At 40.3% G+C, this 22,635-nt stretch overlaps 1 protein-coding gene across 3 annotated transcripts; it reads right to left on the bottom strand.

Moving 5' to 3' along the window:
* Positions 1-102: 102 nt before the first annotated feature.
* Positions 103-21,924, bottom strand: kdm4aa (lysine (K)-specific demethylase 4A, genome duplicate a). 3 transcript variants are annotated; one of them, XM_030727014.1, is made up of 22 exons: positions 21,664-21,924; positions 19,507-19,671; positions 18,613-18,788; positions 18,396-18,510; positions 17,233-17,426; positions 16,746-16,795; positions 16,396-16,499; positions 16,065-16,202; positions 15,339-15,574; positions 14,623-14,792; positions 13,309-13,733; positions 12,690-12,789; positions 12,256-12,440; positions 10,933-11,137; positions 10,264-10,340; positions 9,066-9,121; positions 8,279-8,387; positions 6,779-6,967; positions 6,475-6,645; positions 3,998-4,117; positions 3,538-3,630; positions 103-3,412 (listed from the first exon to the last, which is right to left on the bottom strand). In XM_030727014.1, exons 2-22 carry the CDS (start codon positions 19,642-19,644, stop codon positions 3,272-3,274), a joined length of 3,192 nt encoding a protein of 1,063 aa, XP_030582874.1. In that variant the 5' UTR covers positions 19,645-19,671; positions 21,664-21,924; the 3' UTR covers positions 103-3,271. The 3 variants fall into 3 exon arrangements, with proteins under 3 accessions (XP_030582874.1, XP_030582875.1, XP_030582876.1); XM_030727015.1 differs by having other exon boundaries at positions 12,690-12,786; XM_030727016.1 differs by having other exon boundaries at positions 13,333-13,733.
* Positions 21,925-22,635: the final 711 nt, after the last annotated feature.

Here is a 22,635-nt window from a genome sequence, read left to right as displayed (position 1 = left end):
CTGCTTTATAAATAAATTGAAATGAATATATATTTTATAAACAGTTGTTTACCTCAAATATATGAATAAGTATCAAGCAGATGCAGAATGAAGACAGGCAACTGGTGCTTAAGCAAATTTCTTTACTGAAACCAAAACATGAATTTTTACAAAATGTCTGAATGATAATCTGGAAGTTTTCTTATATTTTGCTTCAGGAGACGAGGAGGGTGGACAGTCTCTCCTGTGTCGACAGGTAACATCTTAAAATTACATTTACACAGACAGGTTTTACAAAACACAACAAAAATAGATTTAAAAAAAAAATCCCCCTCCCCACTCTCACTCATATACAACTCTTCTAATAGTTTCTGAATAAAATAAAGTCATTCTGCAGGGGACTGATGGAGACAGACTCTTTGAGCTGGCCTTCTTCCATCTATGACACCTGAAGCTCAGCCAGGAGGAGGAAGGGGGGGGCACACAATCCATAAGACATTTTTATAAATGTACAATTAACATTCTAAAACATTTTTAACAAATTTATCAATGCAGCACGCAACGGTTCAAATGTCCTCGCTAATTTAAATAAAAGTGCAAAGCACAGTTTTCAGTAGGAGAGAGAGGAAACGAAGCGCATTAAAAATCTGAACAGGCTCTTTAAAATTCATCTCTATAGTGTAGAAAAAATAGAACATACATCGTCGACCTCGACCGCTGCAGGGTCTCTGCAGGCTCTATTAATGCAGAGGCTACTTTCTCAAAGCACCTTTTAATAAATAGGCAGGTAAAAACAACGAAGACGTGAAATTCAGTTCTGCTAAATGTGAAGGAATGCAGTTAATAAAAAGGAGGCATTTTCAGTGGATTACATGGCACCGCTTCCACAGAGAGAGATTTCATTAACTTCTGTATCCATGCAGCTGGGAATGCTGGGAATAGTTGCAGGGAGACTCAAAGTGTGCCGTTTAATCTTCAGAACCTTTAAGGTGAAATTATCAGATTCTTCATTGATACTGAAACTGAATAATCTCACCTGAAAGCTGATAGAAAAGTCAGTAAGTGGACCTTTTTGATCATTCCTCACACTCCGGAGAAAGTTACTAACTGATCCCTGTGAAATTTTTTTTTTTTTCCTGATCTTATTCATCTGTCACCAAATTATTTGTCATCTAAACTGTATTATTTATTTGTGTGCACATGCATTCCCCATTCCCTGTGCACTACTGATGCAACCTCAAAATGCCATAAAAATACTACTTTGTGTTAAGTAACTAAAGCCTGTCTAATCAGATTGAGTTACTCTGATCAGAGTAATAATATCAGGTTATAGAATTAAGGCATTAAGTTTTTCTCAGGTATTAAAGTACTGATTAAGTATCAGTACAGAAACTCGTGTGCTGAAGCTGCATTACAGAAAAAACTGGTGTTTTTGTGTTTTACAAATAATCTCCTATTTGAAAAAAGGTGATCAGAGTATAATTTAGAGGATTGCTGTATGGGAGAAGTTTTTTTTTTTTTTTTTAATTCCTATAAAACACCAGTACAGTAGTAGTATTTGAGTGGAATTGTGACAGTGGGGGGGGACTGTATTGGTTGTTTATTGGCTATTTCCATGTCCGTGTGTGCCAAATGGAAGAAGAGCAAATGAGTAGCTAGTTTAGCTTGGTAATGAGTGATAAATGAAATGATGTAAAATGTAGCCCCGAGTACTAAAATTTGGCAGTCAGTGAGGCCTGATTACCAGCTCATTAAAGTGAGCATTTGCCCTGAAGCCCCAGTTCAGGTCAGTGCAGCTTGTGGATCTGCATATATTCAAGTCACAGAGGTGAACAACAGATCCTCTGAAGTTCTTTAACCTTTAAAAATACAAGAACAGCTTGAAGAACCTTCTGAGTCAATTTAAAAATCTTTTTAGCAGACAGATCATTTTGTTGTTTTGTTTCAGAAAATGTCTGAACTACATGCTTTAGGGATCCGCTGTGATTCCTTAAATGCTATTTAGGGAAACAAATGGTTTCCGCTGTGACTGGAATCTATGGTAATCCATGAGTCGCACAAGCTGGAGGTGTGATGGTTTGTGGTTAAATAACTTACAAGTGTGTTTTTTTTTTTTTTTTTTCTGTTTTCTGTAACACTGTGGCCCCGGCTCCTGCTGCGCATAAGTAATCAAAGCTGTGTTAAATGGGATCAGTGTGGCAGGAAATCAGTCTAGTCTCCCCAAAGTTTGAAGCCCGGCAAGTTTCAGGGGTAACATTCTTAAGAGCTCAGACGATGAACCAACAGCTGGTCAGAAAAACTTGAGTTGAGCGCTTATATCTGAGGTGTTTCCACTGCAGCTCTCAGCAGATGTAAGGCGCCCACCTAATCAGTCTTTGCATTATTGAGTGCAGCTGATTCTGCACCACAGTGAAAACAATCAACTGCAACGTCAATACTAAGCACCAAAACTGAGATGATTGCTGTACTGCTGCTGTTGGCCTGTATGGCATATTTTATGCTTTTGATGCTAAACATCTGTGTCAAAGATGTTTAAGAGGAGAAGATACTGTCTGCTTATTATAATTTATAATAATAATAAAGACGCTTGTTTGGAGTTTGACCAAGTGCTGAGCATTACCCTGTGAGCGGTTCTGCAGTAGAAAGCAGCTGAGTGTAGGGTAATAAATCATACCCTCAAATTTTAACTGTGTGAGTGTGAAGGTTTGGATAAGGCTGGTAATTATGAATTCAGACATTTAGGACTTGTAAATATAAGCGTATTAAAAAAAAAAAAAAAAAAAATAGAAAACGCTGACCTTGTTACTTGCCGGGCTCAGTATATCACAGGCACTAATGGCAGAAGGACAGAAATGAACTAAAGCTGGTAATTTCCTTTAAATGCAGATTAACACTAAGGTGGCAGAGTTGACTGAAATGTTTAGTATAGAGTCGATAATCTCACTGCAGATTAAACATCTTTTTAATTGACAGCTCTGTGTCAAAGTGCTACTTTTATTGATGTAATGCCTTTTTTTTTTTTTTTTTTTTTTGTATTGCTTCCTTCTGATACGTGCTGCTGGGCTTTAATTCAGCCACCTGTGGAGTCGTACAGAAAAAACTAAATGGAACAATACTGCTGTTTACTTGACTTACAGACAGATGAGTAAAAAACCGAACAGTCCGAAGCGGGTCCTGAAGGAAGTCGTCTGGAGCTACACTCTCTCTGCGGCTAGCTGCTAAGTTAAGGTACAGTGAGCACAGTTCAGTCTCAGTGCTGCTGGTGAGTGGGTGGGCAGACAGGAAGTGGCCATTACTCCATGATGGCTCTGTAAATCACAGGCTCAATGTAGTCCCCCCTGTAACGGGAGTTGATCACTCTCTGTCTCTTTGACTCCTGAATGATTTCCTTCTCCTCGAAGATCCCGTCGAACCTCATGTCTGATGCTTTCGACTGTAAAGAGACGGTACTGTCACTGTGATGGTTGCTGCAAAGTTTTTCTATGGTGTCATAAACACCAACTTCCAGCTAAACTGAAGGCATTATCAGACAGAACACTTTAAAAAAGGAGAACGTACCAGTCTGGATTTGACTCTCTTGGGGAGCTCTTCATCCAGAGTGTAGACGTCGTCTCTCTTGGCTGTTAGCTGTGATCCGTCCTCAAATTCCACCTGCCGTCCAGAAACATTGAACAACACAGTTAGGACACAGTTTGTCTAACCAGGTCTTTGCAGTCTGCTGCTGGAGGTTCCCAAGAACCACCAGAAGATAATTGGGCATGTAGTCTTTAGGTTTGGGAGATAGTTGGTGACAAGGTGACCCATTTTATGTGATGCTGTAAAGCACTTTTATTTATATCTTCCTAATCCAACATATTCTAACAATATTCCTGAGAAGCATGCTAACTGAAACTCAAATGGTTACTGCCTGCATTACCAATAAATTCTCTCCACATTCTTTAAATTTTCAGTTTATTAGTCTATTCTGCTGTTAATTATGAAAATGTTCTTTATGTGATTTAAAAGCTGAAAATCTTACCAGGTACATTTGAATGACATGAGCTGCCACAAATTTAGCCCCGTACACCAGGCCGTCCGTCCATCTCACCTGAACCACTTCACCCTGCGGTGGTGGCCCAAGCTGAGCGCAGTCTCGGTTCTAACAGACAAAAACACAAACGATGAGAAGTTCAAAGCAAACTGAACAAAAGACAAACATCTGATTCAACCTGACATGAATAGGATTGTAAACATCACCTGCTGACAGCTTCTTGGGCTTGAGTCAAATGTGATGCGCCAAATGTTTTGACTACCACTGAGGCAGCAGTGCATCAGTAACTCCTGTGTAAAATTACTGTTTTTGGTGGAGTTGGTGGCTTTAAGGAGAGCACAGATGGATAAAACGGCTTCTCTGCGAGTGCTGTCTGACTGCAGGGTAAAGTGGTGAAAATATTCTAAATATAGTATACAGTTAAAACCACTCCTGTCTAGGTCAGCTGCCATCTACTGCAGTGAAACACACACGGTGTGTAATTCAGTGTCTACATGTATTTATGTGTGTGACAAACATTTGCTAAAAGAAAGCACGTATGTCACCTTTGAGATACAACACAGTTTGCTTCACAGGCATGTCCAGATACCAGCTTTACCGCCATGAGTATCCTCTGTCCTCAAGTCATTTGTTGTTAAATTTCCATCGTCCCATTTCCACAGGATAACCAGGAGGCTGACTAGTAACTTCATCATCTTCAAGATCTAAGCTAAAGCTGTTAGCTAATGTGTCTTATTAACTGTTTTTGCAACAAGTATGTTCCTTCCAACTAAAAGTTACAAGGATCTACATTATATGGACAAAGGTATTGGGCTACACATCCTAACCTTTGAATTCAGTCTCTTTGCCACAGGTGTATAAAATCAAGCACTTAGCCATGCAGTCCCCTTTTATAAATGCCTGTGAAAGAATGGGTTGTTCTAAAGAGCTCACTGAATTTGAACATGGTACTACAATAGGATGCAACTGGTTCAATAAGTCAATTTGTGAAATTTCTTCCCTCCTAGATATTCCACTGTAAGTAGTATTATTACAAAGTGGAAGGGTTTAAGAATGACAGCAACTCAGCCACGACGTGACAGACCACAAAGTTACAGAGCAGGATCGCTGAGTGCTGAGGCGCATAGTGTGTAAAAGTTACCAATGCTCTGCTGACTCATGGCTCTTTCACATATGAAGCGACATGCGCTGCACTGACTGCTAGGTTGAGTGTATGGCCCAAAATTTGTGTTGGGCAGGCTGCTGCTGCTTTCTGCCTGTACTACATAATGTTTGCTTTGTGACGCAGCAGAAAACCATTATTACACAACGCAAGCAATAAGAAGGAATGGGTTTCAGAGTGCAACGGAGCACATGCTGCTTCCTTTGTAAAAGGGCCTTCAGTAACTGCACAGTTCCAAACCTCCTCTGGCATTAACATTAGCACAAAAGCTGTCTACCGGGAACTTCATAGCATGGGTTTCCATGGCTGTGCAGTACCCGCAGGCGTAATGTGGTCCAGGCAGACTGGAGACTTCACTCCAAGATGGCGATGCAGAATTAGCTGTGGTTTGGTCGGGTGACCGTGGATGTTTATGCATCGGGGAGAATGCTCAGTGGCCCTATATTTATCCCTGCGTGATCAGAGACCACCACTGGGGGTGGATGAAATGGCTCAGGAGTGGCTGAGGACCCTCCTTTATGCTTTTCCCCCAGTGGTCCTCATTTCCCAACTCTGGCCAGAGTGAGGGAAAGAGGTCACTCTCAGCTTGACAGCTGGGAAAGCGCTGACTGGTGGAGATTTTTCAGCTGCTGTACAGCCCTTCATGGCTGTTGCCACGTCTCAGGCACGGGGGGGGGGGGGGGGGGGGGGGGATATGTTTAATATTTAACTTTAGTCATAGACGCATGTAACGGAGAGAACCTGCCCATTTTTCAAAATAAAACATCGTTCACACTCAGATAATATGTAAAACTGAAATAATGTTATTTATTCTTTAAGTGCAGCCAGGTACTGGTCCTCTGATGTATATGACGTTGTTCTGAGTAGCATGAGTGAGTATCTCACCAGAGCACCCTCCTTGCTATGGAAATGAGGAAGAGGTCTGCTTGGTTTGACATCTTATGACATCTGACACAGTCTGTCATAAGAAGCCCTAACCACTCCTGACATGGGCGTTGCTGAGCCAGCCTGTGAGGGCTGACGTAATGGCATTTGAACTTCTGATGAGGTCACGCAGGAGATGTTCTCCATAGTGAGACACTCACTCGTGCTACTCAGAGAACCACAGTTATATACATAACCTTAAGTTCTGTCTTTCCTAGCAGTTAGCTTTGTTTTACATTGGCACAGCTGATCTACATTTCTTCACATTAAGTTTGACTTGAATTCTGTATATTCTCCTTTAATAAATGTAAAGATCTGTCTAAGCACTTTTTTGGCGTTCTTTCTAAAATGAAAAGATTTAGAAGGTAGTGAAACCTACCACAATGTCCTCGGGGAAAAGATTATCACTAAAGGAACCATCATCAAAGTTGACCTCATAGAACGTCTCCTTAGACAGCTGCACCACGTCACACTGGTAGTAGCGGCCATTCTTGTGCTTGCATATGACCTTCTGTCCCACAGTCAGCTCATGCATGGTTGCTTTATTGCGCTGTCAGAGGGGGTGGGGGGGAGAAGGTAATTTTTATATTTTAATATGTATTTTCATGACTGCAAACTGCTTGATGAATCAGATATTTGAGGAACTCTGGGGTATAAAAAATTTTTTTTTTTTTTTTTTTTACCTCGATCTGAGTGGGACCTTTGTGTCGACAGCAGGTAACGTGGACAACAAAGGGCCATTCATCTGGCTGCATCAGTACCCCAGCAGCTTGGGCACAGGTGGGGTGGTAGGCGGTGGGGCAGCGGCCATGAGAGCACTGCACGCAGCAGCCGGACGCCTTCTTCATCCGTTTTTTACAGTAGTAACATTTCTGTTGGAAATGTTAAACAGTTTCAAGTGATAAAAGTTATTTAGTTTTAGTCCTTTAGATAAATATGGCAGAAAACTGGTGATTATTGTGCATCAGTGCAACAATCTTCTAGAGCAGCAAAATAAATGGATGTGTTAATCTTTAACACTAACAAATCACTGAACTCTGCTTTAAGAAAGGAAAAAAAAAAAACCTTCAAGCACTAACTTCTCATTTTTAACAGATGATGGCCGTTGTGAAACAGCAGGTCATATCAGCTGTATTATAAAACAACAAGATCAACAGCATAAGAGCCTTCATCAGGAACTCAATGGAGATGTGGAGAACACCACTAGAGGCCAACTTCAAGCCAATTGCACAAGTAACCATGAAGTGCGGGATTTACCAAGAAGAGATGCTCTGTCCCCGCTGCTTTTCTGCATACCCAGAGATAAGCTGCACATTTGTGTTACATTTTTTTTGTGTACTAAATTACATTTGTAAGAGGGAAGGGGATAGTTGGTGTGGGTTTTTCAGATTAAAGTAAGGCAATAAACTCCCACCTGTCTCTTCTTTTCATACATTTTCATTCCAAACAACAAACACCAGCAGCTATTGTCACCTGTGCTACTAGAAGCTACCTTGAAGTTGCCAATGTAACAGTAGGAGATGCTTAAAATTAGTGTCCCCTATAATAACATCCTAAAATAAATGAATGGGTGTGATCTCTGGTAATAAAAAGACGCTGAGTAAGTGGCATAAAAGCACAAATACGTACAAAATGTATCTTATGTGCCATCATTTTAAGAGACATAATGTCTGGAAGTGTAATGCCCTCAGCAGATTTACAGGAAATCGAAGACATTTTAACATCTTAATTTTGTATTTTAGACTTTCAAAACTTTTCAATAACCTGAGAGACTCCTGTATGAAGTGTAGGAAAAGGAGGTGCACTAGAATGCACAGTGAAGTGGACCTTCACTACCTCTGTTGTCAAGAAATGCCAAATGGTAACAAAGCTACAAGTTATTCTGCCATCCCAAATAACCGTAACTGTATTTACCCGCACCATGACATTTTGTTACATTAAATCCTAATAATTTGTAGGCACTGTTTCTTCTAACTAATAAACTGATACAATTTGTGCAGTGGAAGTGTTTAATCTACCATGTCAACTATAAGAGCACCAGTGATTTCACCTCCTCTCACATTTCTTAGAAATTATTATATTTGTTCATGCTGGGAAACTTTTTTTTTCTTGGAGACTCTGCTTTCATTCTGAATAGCAGCTTTCAGGCTGTAATTATCTTCTCCATAAAAGCGTGAACTCACCAGTTTAAATCTCTGCAGAGGGATCCCACTTAAGTCCACAGGACTTCTTTCGGTAATGTTGACAAAGCGCGCCTCCAGCACAGCAACTGCACACAGCACATGTACCCACCTGCAACAAACAAACACATCCCCACACAGAGGTCATAGCTGACCACAGGCTGCGTGGATTTTATCTGGTGTTTGCTCTTCTCAACTGTTTTTATGGTTCTAATTGTCGAGGCAAAGATCCAGCAAAATGAATCAGACGGTAGGGGAGTGAATTTTATATGCATCATCACATGAAGTTAAATTCCATTACTGAATCATACCTCAACTCTTTCCCCACACAGACTTTTGTTGCAGGCCATCCAGATATAATAATGGCCAGAAATAAAAATATCAAAAGATTAAAATATTTTGAATGTTTCCTTTTTTAAAAAAAATTAACTGGCTCAGAGACTGATGAAATCCCTACTTGATTTAGTCCAGAATAGTCCCCTCGCACCTATTTTGAAAGTTCAGTTGCTGCTAACCAGGTAGCCCTGGCACTTCTAGTTTTGTGATTCCCCACCACCTGGCTCTATGGCCAGGTCACTATTGTGTGGGCTTCGTGAGAAAGGATCTTGTGTTGCAGTTCATTGATGCAAGAGGCCTAGCTACCTGGTGTGTTTTTCTTTGAAAGACTGAGAGAAAAATCTAAAAAACTAAATTTTATCTCAGGGTGCACCACATGACCGAAGAGCAGATCTGCTTAAAACAGCTTCCTCTATTACCTCATTCACTTACTCATGCATCTTAAATGACTTACTTGTTGTTGTTGGCTTTCTGCAAGGCTCCACCCCTCAATGAACACAGGCAGCAATTCTGTACAAAAAGAAGATATCATCAAAAATAATGACAATACTAAACTGGAAGTTAACATCAGCGTGGTGGTTAGCACTGCTGCCTCACAGCTAGAATGACATCTAGAAGGCCTGGGTTCAATTCCACCTTGTGGAGTTTGCATGTTCTCCCCCTGTGTTTCCTCCGGGTACCTCCCACAGTCCAAAGACATGCAGTTACTGGGGTTAGGTTAACTGGTCACTCTAAATTGCCCATAGGTGTGAATGGTCGTCTGTCTCTCTGTGTTAGCCCTGCAGAACAGTCTAAGTTTGATGAATGCAAAGCAGTCTCCCTTGAGCCTGGATTCATGCAGTGGTGCATATCAGAAAATGAGCAAGATGCAGGCTAATTTTACAAGCTGATGTAGCATTTAAAGTAACTTTTATGTAACCCCAAAGGACACCAAATGATTGCCATATAAGTTGTAAAAAAGTGACATTTTTCTAACAAAGTTCTTGTTTTTTAAAACAAAGACTCAGTGTGGCAAATAGTTCACTGTAAAATAATCTGTCACATCTACTTAATTCATGAGGTTTAAGATAATTCAGCACTGCGTTTCACATATTAATTAATTTACCCATGTGTGTCCCTTTGCTTGCTTCACCTGTACACACCTATACTGTACAATCATATTTATCCATCCATCCATCCATTCACTTCCGCTCATCCTGTTCAGGGTTGCGGGGGGGGGGGGGGTATCCCAGCTGTCATAGGGCGAGAGGCAGGGTACACCCTGAACAGGTCGCCAGCCTGTCGCAGGGCCAACACAGAGAGACAAACAACCTTTCACACTCACATTTACACTCTCATTCACACCTATGGGCAATTTAGTGTAGCCAATTAACCTAACCCCAGTAAGTGCATGTCTTTGGACTGTGGGAGGAAACCAGAGTACCTGGAGGAAACCTACGCAAGCACAGGGAGAACATGCAAACTCCACACAGAGAGAGGGAGGGGCCTGGGCCAAGGTGGAATAGAACTCAGACCTTTCAGATGTTATTCTGTCAGGCAGCAGTGCTAACCACTGTGCCACCATGCTGCCCATGTTTACTGCAATTTAAAAAAAAAAAAAAACATACCAGTGAGCCACTATAGTGTAAAACCAGCCAGAAACATTCACTGACCTCGGTCATGGCATTGGCCTTACAGCGCGCACACTTCCACTCCTTGTTTACTCTGGCTGGATCCACACCGTAACAGGCTGGGATGTACAAAGACACAGTTTGACACACTGGTATAATGCTGAAGATCTGTCACAATCTTTAAGGAAAGTTATGAAAATAAAACATTTCTGTCCTAATAACATGGGTAATAATTGAGGATATGATTAGTACTGTGCATTAAATATTCCCTATTTTGTTTAGGCTTTTTATTGGTTAAAACTAATATTGAAATGGTGACCTTTTAGTAGATAAACGATATTGGCTTCATATTTTGTTTTTAATTTCTTATTGTTTATTTAATTCTGTGAGCATTTTTTGTCCACACTGTTTTAGAAAGCTGTGAAATAATACTAATTAAAAAAAAGCCTGAAACATTTGTGTGTACCACATGATCTGAGCTCATTCTATATTTATCTGCAGGGTACAACAAATGCAGACAAGAAAACATCACTGAGTCTCAGATTAGTGCTAACAAAATTTAAACACACATTTGTGCAAAAGACATACAAAACTGTTTGTGAATGAGGCCCAATGTGTGTAAGGTCATCAGTAGGAAAAACCCTGATCAAGCACTAAATGGAAACAATATTTCCACTTGAAGATTGTATGTGCGTGATTATATGCACTCACATGCATGAACTCGAACGCTGCACTGTGAGCAGCTGATGAGGAGGCTGGTTCCATCTTCTTCCAGATGAGGAGTTTCCGGTTGCTCTTCACACTCGGCGTCTTCCTCTGTGGTGTTGGTGAAACACATCTCAGGGATCAGAGGTTTGGTCCGCATCCGCCCACCAACCACCATGACATGACTGTCGACGCTGTTCGCACACTCCGTCTGAAACACACACGCGCACACACACGCTGTTAAGAGTTGCTGAACTTCTCCTGAAATACAGAGTTTACTTTACTTTCATTTTCAACCTCGAGCCATATTCACACCTGATCATGACAAATCAAATAACAAGACAAAATCCAAACAGTCACAAATTCAGGAAACCTGATAGTATCTATAAGCATATTCAAGATGAATTTTCATATAATGTATGTATATAAAGGGAAAGTAGTCACTGAAAATACAATGCACAATGATGAAAAGTTAAAAAAAAAAAATCTGTGAAAGATTAACCTGTTAAATAACATTAAACACTACATTTGATCATGCTGGTATTGTTCTTAGAAACATGTACACCTGTTTCAAACCACATGGACCTGATCCTCTATTTTATTTAACCAACTTATTTTTTACTTTTAACTTTTATTGTAAATTTTATAACTTGGCAAACATTTTTAACCTCTTACTATTTTAATGTGCAAATGTCTCTTTTAAATTTGTTTCTTGCTCTGTAAAGCACTTGTGTGCATGTCAGGGAAACACAGATGAGTTAACATGCACAGTTTCTATGAAAGTGAAAATATAGACTTCAATGTTTACAGATTTTGTGTTAAACGAAAATGTGTCCAATCTGTGAAATCGTCAGTCTATTCCCAAAAACAACCATAAATAAAGAGCATTCATGGTGAGCACATTCATTTGATCTCTGTAGATCAATTTTGGCAAATGTATTCACTGTCACATTAAATTTAGATGGACAATCCAGCATTTAATATTATGCTTCCAACAATTTGTTGGATTAATGAGTGTCACTCTTACATATATTTTTACTAACTTTTTGTCCAAATAGTGTGGGCCAATTTCTCAAAACACTGCAGCCTCAACTTCCCATAATACAACTGCATTTGTTCCTCATTCACACCCTCGTTGAGCCCCTTTAGCAAACCTCACTTGTGTGTTTGTATCATACCGCTGGCTTTCTGTTAAAAATGACAGTTTTATCATACCAAAAACGTATTAGCAGAACACTGTATTACTTATATGTTCTCTATGACACCTGTGTAGCATCTGGTTTGTATCTTGGTGGAATGACTTGGTAGGTCTGCTCTGGGGTAGATTACCTGCTGGTATGTGTGGAAGAGCAAACAGATGGAGCAGTACGGAGGTTTAGAGCCCATGCGCTGGTTGTACTCCCTCTCTTTCTTCAGGTTGGGTGGCCTGCTCTGCCACAGGTGAGCCAGAGGCTTGGCCCAGTTCTCACCCTCCAGACCACCTTCCTCCACTGGGGGAGGCTCCTCTGGAGTCTCTGAGTGACGAAAAGCAAAGACAACACATTCAGACAAAAATGACAAGAGAGAGGATGTTAGAGACAAGCCCGGTCTCCAAATGGGGCTAAAGGTTTTACCTGGATCAAATTGTTGAATCCAGTTTGGCTAATCTAATTCTGTAATTGGGGTTGAAGAACCTAACAGTCCAGATCGGCTTAATCACCTAGTTGATCTTGACTCTTATGAGCGACACACAGAAAACAGGCAGTGTTTCTGTTCAGACACACCTTCATCACTCATGCCATCTTTTATGAGGGGATGGTGCCCTGGCAGCTGCCCGAGGTCAGTCCCTAGCTTTCCATCTCCTGCCATCACTTCTGCCACCTGCTGGAGAGGAAGAGGTACTGTTAGGATAAGATTTTCAAAAGACCACATGAGTGTGTTTGCAACACATATGCAGGTAATCCATCCTCCTCCATATTAATCATTTTAGGGTGTTGTTCCTATAATAAAGAATTCTGTTGATTTTAAAGTACATCCAACCCAGGAATATGCACCACTAGATGACCAGACATCAAAGGCTCCACATTAGAGGGTAGCAGAAATACTAGTCAGTTAAATTAACTGTTCTTGTTTAATTAATGGACAAAGCCTATTGGGTCATGGAAGGTGATGTAATGCAGCTATCCCTGATGAGTCAAAACTGTAAAAAGCAAAAGGTAGAGAGTAAGACTACATAAAGGCAGAGAGCAGATGACTGCAAGTCTTCATGTATGAATTTGATAAAACACATGAACTAAGGACTGCAGAAGATCTTTGGAACAGTGTAAAGATTACACAGCTTAGAATGACATGGCAAAAAGTGCAAAAAAAAACATAGTTATGGTCTATAAATAGGTAACTTACGGTGTTAAGTGTATATCCACTCACTGCTTTGCCAACATAACTGTTGTCCTTCTCCAGTTCATGGTCACTCTCCTCACTCCTCTTCTCCTCTTTGGGCAGGACCTCTCCCTCTCCGTAGTCTCCTTTGGCATAACTGTGGACGTGCAGGACGTCCGCAGGGCTCAGCGTCCTCTGAAAAACTTTGTGTGCTGGGCTGCAGCTGCTGCCCAGTGGAGGCTCCTCAATTCCCCCGGTCTCCTCAGTGCTCGGAGCCACCACCTGGTTTTCAGCAGGCTCGGGAGGAGAGACATCCACTACGCAGTTCTTCTCTTTTTTCAAAGGGCTTCGTCTGTTTGAAGTTTTCTTAGGATTGGCTTTGGGCTGAGGTTTAGACTGGGGTTTGGTCCCCTTCTCTTTTTTAGGCTCCGGCTTGCCTCTCACTATGTCTGAAAGAGATTAGTTGAGATATAGAGACTAGCGCTTGGCCCCAAACCTTTACAGGACGTTGGTTCAGTATGCCACTTCTCAGTTTCTTTGTCTTTTCATAATCTTCTTCACTTTATTTCACATATTGACAGGCAACTATCTAAAATAAATATCACCTTTTTAGCCCTCAGTCAACTATGAGCCTCATGTGAGCTGTTCTATGCATTAACTAACATTGAAAAAGCAGGACAATAAACATTTAATAGTCAAGAGGACAATTATTTTTGAGCCATCAAAATTTAGGCACTTTAGGCCAGGTTTACAGAGCTGGTAAAAGTAGCACAAGGTGACATAATCACAAATATCTGCTGACAGAAGTGGAAACTTTTGCAGCTGATCTACTAACAACTTGCAAGTTACATGATCACAGATGCAGCAACTTCATTTTAATAGCAGCAACTTATATTCATGTGACTTTTGATACTTGACTACTGCTTCTGTTGCTTCTAAAAGTACTGTAATTAGATCTTTAAAAAGGACGTACTTTCACAGAATATGACTTTGTGGTGCTAAATCAAAGCCATGACTCAGTCATTCAATAAAACTGCACACAAAAAGCTTCAGGACAGAGTTCTCGAGTAATTTATTCCAATGGCAGCAAAAATGCCAACATTCAGGCCATAAATCAACTGCTTATTTGTGTGAAAAAACTATGTTCTGCAATGCATTAAAGCATGAAACAAAGAGTAGGCATCTGACCATTTTCTGAAGTAACTTTAAGACCAGAGCCTCAAACAGTTCAAAGGAGGCTAGAGTTAATAATAAATCCAATACAATTAATTTCACCTTTCTTCCACAAAGAAAATAAACAAACAAAAAAAAACTTGCTCCCTGTGAAGTGTGAGGTACCTTTTTCTGACTTGCTGGCCACTTTAGTCGGAGACTCCTTGCGTGCCAGCTTGGCCTTTTTTGGCTCCACCTCCTTCGGCTCCATCTCCTTCACTGGCAGCTCAGGTTTGATGTCTTCAGAGGAGCTGACAGCTTCAAGTTGATGTTTTGTCCCAGTTTGAGGCTCTGGACTGAGAGCAAAGTGAAAACATGTTAGGACTCAAAACTAAACCCTGTTTCTCAAAGCCTGCTGACAGCAAATGAACCATTCTGAGTGAGGTTGACATGTTCAGCAAATCACACAACATGTCACACACTGTGCTCAGTTGCTTTTGTCAGAGTCTAAAGAGGTTCCATCAGTGCTTCTGCTGTAAGTAGAGACGGAACCAGTTCTGTATTAAAAACAGTCTGAAAAAAGTCAGTGAACATGCCTCAAATCTTTAAGCTGAATGAGAGGACTTGAAACTGCAAAGTTACTCAAATTTTCATCTCTACAGTAAAGGCAGATTTTAATGAAACTAATTAGCTTCAGCTGCCCATTTTTATGAAATGCAATATTACATTTTTTTTTTTATTGTACTTAAACTGAGTTTTACAAGCCATTTAAATGGTTTGGGTAAAGATGTTATTGAATTTTATGAGCATTTAACGATGAATTATAACCAACAGTTCACACCCATATCAGAGTAACCAGTGAATACAGTCAGTGTGGGTTAGTAGTGAGTATAAATCCAGACCTTTTGCCCTCCTGGACAGGAGTATCGGGCTCCTCAGATGACACCTCGCATGGACTCTCTTTTGAAGATTTGGTCTTTTTGTCTTCTTTCAGAAACTCTGCGGCCTCTGGTGTGGGTTTGGAGTGATCGATGGGAGCGTTGTCTTTCCCGGCCTTCCACAGCTTGTAACGTTCAGGCTGAAACTTACGCACAAACACGTCCATGGAGATCTTCACCATGTCCTGGCGACACGAACACTGAGAGGAAAACAGACCAACACTCTAGTCTCATTTTGAACTATGGCAGTCAGAGCATGCATGCATTCATTTTTTTTTTTAAACCTTTATTTATACAGGTAATCCCACTGAGACTCAGTGTCTCATTTGTAAGAGAGACCTGTTTCCAAAACACAATAAATTTACAACAAATAAAATAATAATAATAATAATAATATTTATTGATGATTGACAGAATTCTCAAGTATTTCTACAGACTGTATATAAAAGATGATGGAGTCACAGTGATATCACCCAATGGTTTGGAAAGCTAGTCAGTATCTGGCTGTCAGATGCTTCAAGGCTTCAAACCTTCAACCCCCACGCCCCCAGACACAAACCGTTTGCTGATTGGTGACACAGTATGACAGTTACTGAATCACACCTCACTATGAGGTTGACGAGAATTCACAAATTAAGCTACTATTAACTGTGGAATCATATCCACTGCTCTTTAAAGGTCTTTATGTACCAGTGTTGCTTGTTTGCCGTAATCGATCCATCGCTGAGTGGCAAAGTTAGTTGACTCAGCGCAGTTGAAGCCGTGGTTGAAACCAGCATGATAACCAAATGGGAACGTCACAATGAACTGCCCGGCCTCCTGAGTGACCTGAATCAAAAACAACACAGACCAGTACGAAGTGAATGTTTTCCTCTGAGGCTATCCACTCCTTTCTTATAATCGCTATCACTATTCTCTAATCATGAAAGGTTTTTTTTTTTTTTGCTTATTTGTGAAGTATTTTCCTGTCATTATCATATACTGTTGCATGCAAGTCAACGCAAATTAAATAAAAGATTACCTTTTCAAATGGTATGCCGTATTTTTTCAGGATTAAGGGTGAAATTAAAGTCATCTTGTGACGCAGGAAGGCTTCACAGCCCTGAACGTTACCGGGAAAGAAACCTGGAAGCACAGGAATTCATCACCACGGTGCAGATGAGCCTCTCTGCTTATTTTTATTGAAATTTATTTTGTGTAAAGCACTTAGAAGGGATATGTAAACATCACTGCCGTTACAGTCTCTGAGGTACATTCTGAGAGTACACTGGACACAGAGGAATAGTCCATCTTTCACACCTCTAAGCATAACAAGCTGATATTGTGATTTGAGGCATCTATTCTGAATGATCAAGCTGTCCCATCACCTACCCTTAGCAAGCCTTTCCAGTCGTTTTCCATGCTCTGGTGGAACAACATACCTAAACAGCAACAAAAGTACAGACATAATTAATAAAATGATGACGACTGTGACGCCTACATGAGAGTCAAACTGGCCTCCTCCAATCTATGGATGAGAGCTCTCTAACTTTAACAACTACACAAAGTAAAACTCTCAACAAGTCAGTGTTTACTACAGACTTATTGTAGTACTACAGCTGAGACCTTCAATACATCAATGAACAATTATTAACACCACAGAGGAATAGTTCATCTTTGTGTTTAATTTTATCTGAAAATTAAAAAAAAGAAAAAAAAAAGAAAAAAGATCAGGATAATTACCATCAAAAATGAACAAATGAAGACATTTTTAAAAAAAATTTCAGCGCCCTCTTCAGGTAAGTACAAACACTACAATTCAATTGTATGTTAATATTCATTTGTTTAAACAAAGGTGAGGTTTTGTCAGTAACTGTACCAGGACTTCGGCTCTCCAAAGTGCAGGTAGTTGATGCTGTATAGATCCATGTCTTCTGTGTGCCACGCAAAGGCACTCTTCCACATCCCAAAGTACAGGTACGGTGTGTTGACACCCTTGATCTTGATGCCACTTTCATTCTCCACAATGTCCAGGATCGTGTTGAGATGACCGATGTTCCATTCGGTCACATCCTGCAGAGAAAGGATTCCGAGTCAGGATGATAAAACTAATGTAATCAATCTACCTTTAACTGATCAGGAAAACTAGGAATTACAAGAGATGGTTGAGTTTGTGAGAATAAAACTGAGACATTTTAGCACTTTTGATCCTTTTATTTGGTATCTGTCTGTGAGAACAACTGCATTCCTGATTGATTTACTAGTCCTTGCTTTTATTGCTTTTATTGCTATTTATCCATCCACCCATCCATTTGCTTCCGCTCATCCTGTTCAGGGTCGCAGAGGGGCTGGAGCCTATCCCAGCTGTCATAGGGCGAGAGGCAGGGTACACCCTGAACAGGTCGCCAGCCTGTCGCAGGGCCAACACAGAGCGACAAACAACCTTTCACACTCAGATTCACGTGCTCATTCACACCTATGGGCAATTTAGAGTAGCCAATCAACCTAACCCCAGTAAGTGCATGTCTTTGGAATGTGGGAGGAAACCGGAGTACCCGGAGGAAACCCACGCAAGCACGGTGAGAAGATGCAAAACTCCACACAGAGAGAAGGAGAGGCCTGGGCCAAGGTGGAATCGAACTCAGACCTTTCAGATGTTATTCTAACTGTGAGGCAGCAGTGCTAACCACTGCGCCACCGTGCTTTGAAAATTCAATCATTACTAATAACATCATTGCTACTCTGACCTTATCGAAGCTGCACAACAGAATAGGGACTACTAGCTGTAGTCCAAGATGCTGAAACTTGGGAGAGACTCTATAGAGAGCCAGCTGATCAATAATTTGTCACAAATACTCAGCAAATAAAATATTAGCAGAGGAGAAACTGATTTTTTTAATAACATTTATGTATATTCACAAACCCCGCTCCCTTACCACAAACAGAATCCAAATCTGTAGGAAACACTGTTAACATTTTTTTTTTTAAAAAACAGTATGAAGATGTATGTCAGTTCCAAGTATCCAGCCTGTCACCACTCACTGGATCATACAGTGTTCCACTGACATCAGCACCATAAAGCGGAGGGTTAAAGGTCAGATTCTTCCAAAACTTCCTCTCCAGCTCGTCAAAATCCACGTATCGTGGGCTGCAGAATCTACAGAGAGAAATGTCATTTATTCAGACAAGTCTGAGGAGAGGTCACAGAGTCACTGAAGCACATTCATCAGATAACCAAGGTTTCACTAAGTAAACTGACTTGTCCATGTTGGAGGTCTTGCGGAACTCATGGACAGTCATCGGCTTCTTTTGGATGTTGTACTGTGTGAATAATCCTGACTGGCCAGTAACCACCTGCTGGATGGGAGCGGGGATCACCAGGTCATCGATGTCATCATAAGTCCTTCTGGGTTTCCAGCCTTTAGGAGGAATAACCTGCAAGAGATAAGTAGCACAGATGAGAGAAGCTGAAGGCAACAAACCTTATTAGGCTATAGAAAATGTTTAATTTCTAGCATTAGCATCACACTAAATTTTCCCTCCTTTTTAATGATTATTATTTATATTATTATTATTTAAGTATATAATATACATTTTTCTTGTCATGTCTTTTCTGTACATATTTTAACAACTGATGGAAATGGTATGGACAGACATACTTGTGTATATGTACAGATGAAAGAGGAAGTATGGATATGAATCACTGCACAAGTTATGTTATTTTAAAGAGTGGCTGTAAATACACGTTATCTTTAAATATTAGAACAGTAATAGAGCTCACATTCTCTTGTAGCTACATATATATGTCAACATAAATGCTATAAGTAAATTTTAAGCTAACTAAGATGATAAACAATGTTAAACAAGATCAGTTAAGTTCAACTTCCTGTTAAGTTTATTTTTTTCACTAGCAGCAACCTTTCGCATGTGATCCTCCAAGCACTAATCGACAGGAAACAGTTGGCTTGTGACTTGTCTCACTTAAGACATGTGACTTTGACTTACTCCAAAAGACTTTGTGTTTGGTTCAAAGGTCTTATAACGGTTGTGGTAAAGAAATTATCAGTGATCCCTCTGCATTCTAAAAACTAGACAAAAGACAAAACCGGCTTACTTGCGAATTTCCCTCTTGGATCAATAAAGTTAATCTTACTTTTGCCATCCCAGCTCTGTGTGCTCCTTGTGACTCCATATATGCAATGTAACGGCCAAAGTCCTTGAACTCCTCTTTGGAGGGGGTGAACGTCATTACCCTGCAGCCCACGCTTTGGGCTGGTGTGTCTGTGGTCATCTTGGGAGTGTTAATCTGACCTCAACTCTGGAAGACATGAACATAATTATGAAACATCTTAGTTAAGCGTACATTCAAATAGTGCACACTTAGTGTCCATGGACAGCATCTGTGGGAGCATCTCAGGAGTCACTCAGCTTCTTTGAGCAGTCTTGGTTGTCACTTGCCCGTAGCTGATGCTGGATTCTTGATTATGGTTAGTTACTATGTATTTTACTATGGGAGTAAAATACATAGTAACTAAAATACCTCAGAGACTGTATTCTGGGAGTAAGTGTGTATACACACACACACACACACACACACACACACACACACACACACACACACACACACACACACACACACACACACACACACACAGTAATCTCCACAACCACTGACATTTCCCAGGTCTCAACCGTCACCACAGGTTCACAGTTCCCCTTTTAAGTCTGTGACCATGTCAGAACAGCTCTGTGCCAACACTTAAACTTAACTGACCATCTCAAGCACACTGCTCATGTTACCAGAACTAGGGTTGGATGATAAAACCATGGCAATACTACATTATATTACTACATAATTTTCTTTAAAAAAAAAAAAGTAAATTTAAAGAAAAAAGTTGTGGAAGCCACAAAAACCTCTGTGTATCCCAGAAGGATGAAAACACTATCAAGAAAGCAAACATCACACATTTATTGGTCTTTTAAAAATGTGTCTTTTCAGGGGGTTTCCTTGAACTTTGAATACAAGTCAAAAACAAAACTTTTTTTTTTTTCTTTTAAGAGAAAGATCATGGGGAACTTAGGGTTGTCTACTTAGACTCTGACTAGCAGTTTATGTTTTTGACCACAATGCCCAACTTTCAAGAGCAATTGTTGATATCTACTGTCCCAAAGCTTCCACAGTCACATCTGTGGGGGCAGACGGGGCTACAAAAGGCCCAGGTGACAGCAGACTCACACACCTCGGGAGAACTGCATGGTCTCCACAGGGAGAACTATGGAGCGCTGAAGATATCAACTAACCAACAACCTTCAAAGACAAATACACACAAACCAATCCTACAGATGCTTTTCACAACTTGTACTTCTGAAAACACTGTGCTGGCCAAAGGCTATATTTCTGTGCCCTTTGGCTTGAGATGAACTGAATGAGTCTGGGCTTTTAGGAGGTGTGAAAGTGTGCATGAGTTATAGCACAAGGCAAATCGAGAGCTTCAAGCAAAAAATCATAGCCATCTTGTTTTCATTGTTTGTTTCAATTGTTGAAAGTCATAATCGTAAGTGAAATTAAAATCCCTTTACAAGACCGCATAAGAAACGTAACACCCGTATCCCACAAATACTATCTGCAGCCTAGTTTCAAGTTTGTGAAAACAGAAAAACTTTAACCATGCCTCCACCGTAAGTAGTAATAATGCGCAATAAACAGCAACTGACTAGTTTACAGCTTTAAAAAAATCCAGTAAACTGCTTTAACTAACTGATGTGCATCACAAAAATCCATTTCCGAGTACACAGATAATCAACTTTTAGCTAATGGCAACACTCTGCACTCTGGTTTAACGGACTTTACCAGAATACTCGGAGGTCCACTGTGATTGGACACAATCCTGACTCGAGTCTTATCCTCAACGTGTGATTGGCTCAGCAGGTCGTCAATCAAACCCCGTAGCCCACTTACAGCGGTGCTCTTCGGAAAAATATTTAGCTAGTCCGCTAGCTAATATGCTAACTGCAAGATAGCTTGTTCTGCATCCCCGCAAATTAAAAGTTAAGTCAACAAAAAACAAAAACACTCTAATATTCAGAAGTAACCACCAAGTAGCCAACGTTTACGAACAGCACAGGTTGTACCGTCAAAACTGGTAGAAGTTTATAAGAGAAGTGTGCTGCGGACTCGGAGACCTGACAGCTGCTAACCAACTAGCAAACATGGATTGTTGCTCACCGTTAGTTTTTCATGCACAAACTTAGCAATTACTCCTGCTTCCCGCAAAGCGAGCTACTTCACAAATGTCAGACTTTAACTTACACACGCTGAAATGTAGGGGAGTTGTTTTCTCCGATTACATCCAACAGAGTTGAAATACGGTCAACATCAGTCCGGCTAGAAAAGACAGTCCTCCATTATTCCAGTGACGCATGCCCAGTGTGTGTTTGTTTACACAGCGCACATGAAGGAGGGCTACCGTGGTGTCCCAGCTAATCACAACGCCCTGTTTCTCCAGACCACGCCTCCCTCTGTTTTAATTACAGAGAGCCCAGCTGATCAGACGCGTGTTTCCCTACTTTGACAGAGTAAACGCAAACTGAAGAGATTCTGATGCGTTATTTTACTGTCAAATATCATTTAGCCCTTATATACTGTTCATATTCTATGCCTTCACAATATGGTTCAGGTTAGTTTTGAATGCCCTCATAATTATGGAGGACCAAAACTGACATAATTAGAAATAAAAGCAGAAATATTATATATATATAGTTTTTCCTTTTCCTTATACATGCGTTTTCATCAAGAAATGTGTAAATTTTCTTTTCTGTTTTCCTTGGGTTGGGGGGGGGGAGGAAAGAGAGAGAAGGAAAATGGGAAATAGGTGTAGTGATTTATTCAAACATGCAAACACACATGGAAAAGCTTCAGCTTGTTGGTGTTCATGTTATATTGTGTTATTTTAGTGTGTGTTTTTAAAAATATTGTGTTGTTTATAATGATTATAAAATATCTAATCCGGCATTATCAGAGTGATACATCGTTGGGTCAGTGAATTTTAATACCTCACATACAGAGTTGTCTGCTTCCTCTCTCTCACCGGAACTAATGTAGTACTCGTTTTCATTATTCTGATATTCAGATTTTCATTTTCCAGACATCAAACTCTTGTAAAGCACTTCCATTACTGAGCGTACATGGTTCATCTTGCATTTAAGAGCATCCATTGTAGATGTATTAACAGTATAAAGACTGATTGTAATTTTGTGTAATATAATAACAAAATAAATGTGC

The sequence above is a fragment of the Archocentrus centrarchus genome, chromosome 4 (genome assembly GCF_007364275.1).
Source record: "Archocentrus centrarchus isolate MPI-CPG fArcCen1 chromosome 4, fArcCen1, whole genome shotgun sequence".
NCBI classification, from domain to species: Eukaryota; Metazoa; Chordata; class Actinopteri; order Cichliformes; family Cichlidae; genus Archocentrus; species Archocentrus centrarchus.
The sequence above is the reverse complement of the archived record's forward strand: the minus strand, read 5'-3'. Positions and strand labels throughout refer to the sequence as shown.

What these genes read in the sequence shown, in the direction of transcription:
- kdm4aa (XM_030727014.1), bottom strand. Translation starts at nt 19,644, where the DNA reads ATGACCACAGACACACCAGCCCAAAGCGTGGGCTGCAGGGTAATGACG. An exon ending in ACTGGAAAGGCTTGCTAAGG is followed by an intron (nt 16,500 to 16,745) that starts GTAGGTGATGGG and finishes CTGTGCTTCCAG; the next exon opens with GTTTCTTTCCCGGTAACGTT. An exon ending in CAGAAAGCCAACAACAACAA is followed by an intron (nt 8,388 to 9,065) that starts GTAAGTCATTTA and finishes TGTTTGTTGCAG; the next exon opens with GTGGGTACATGTGCTGTGTG.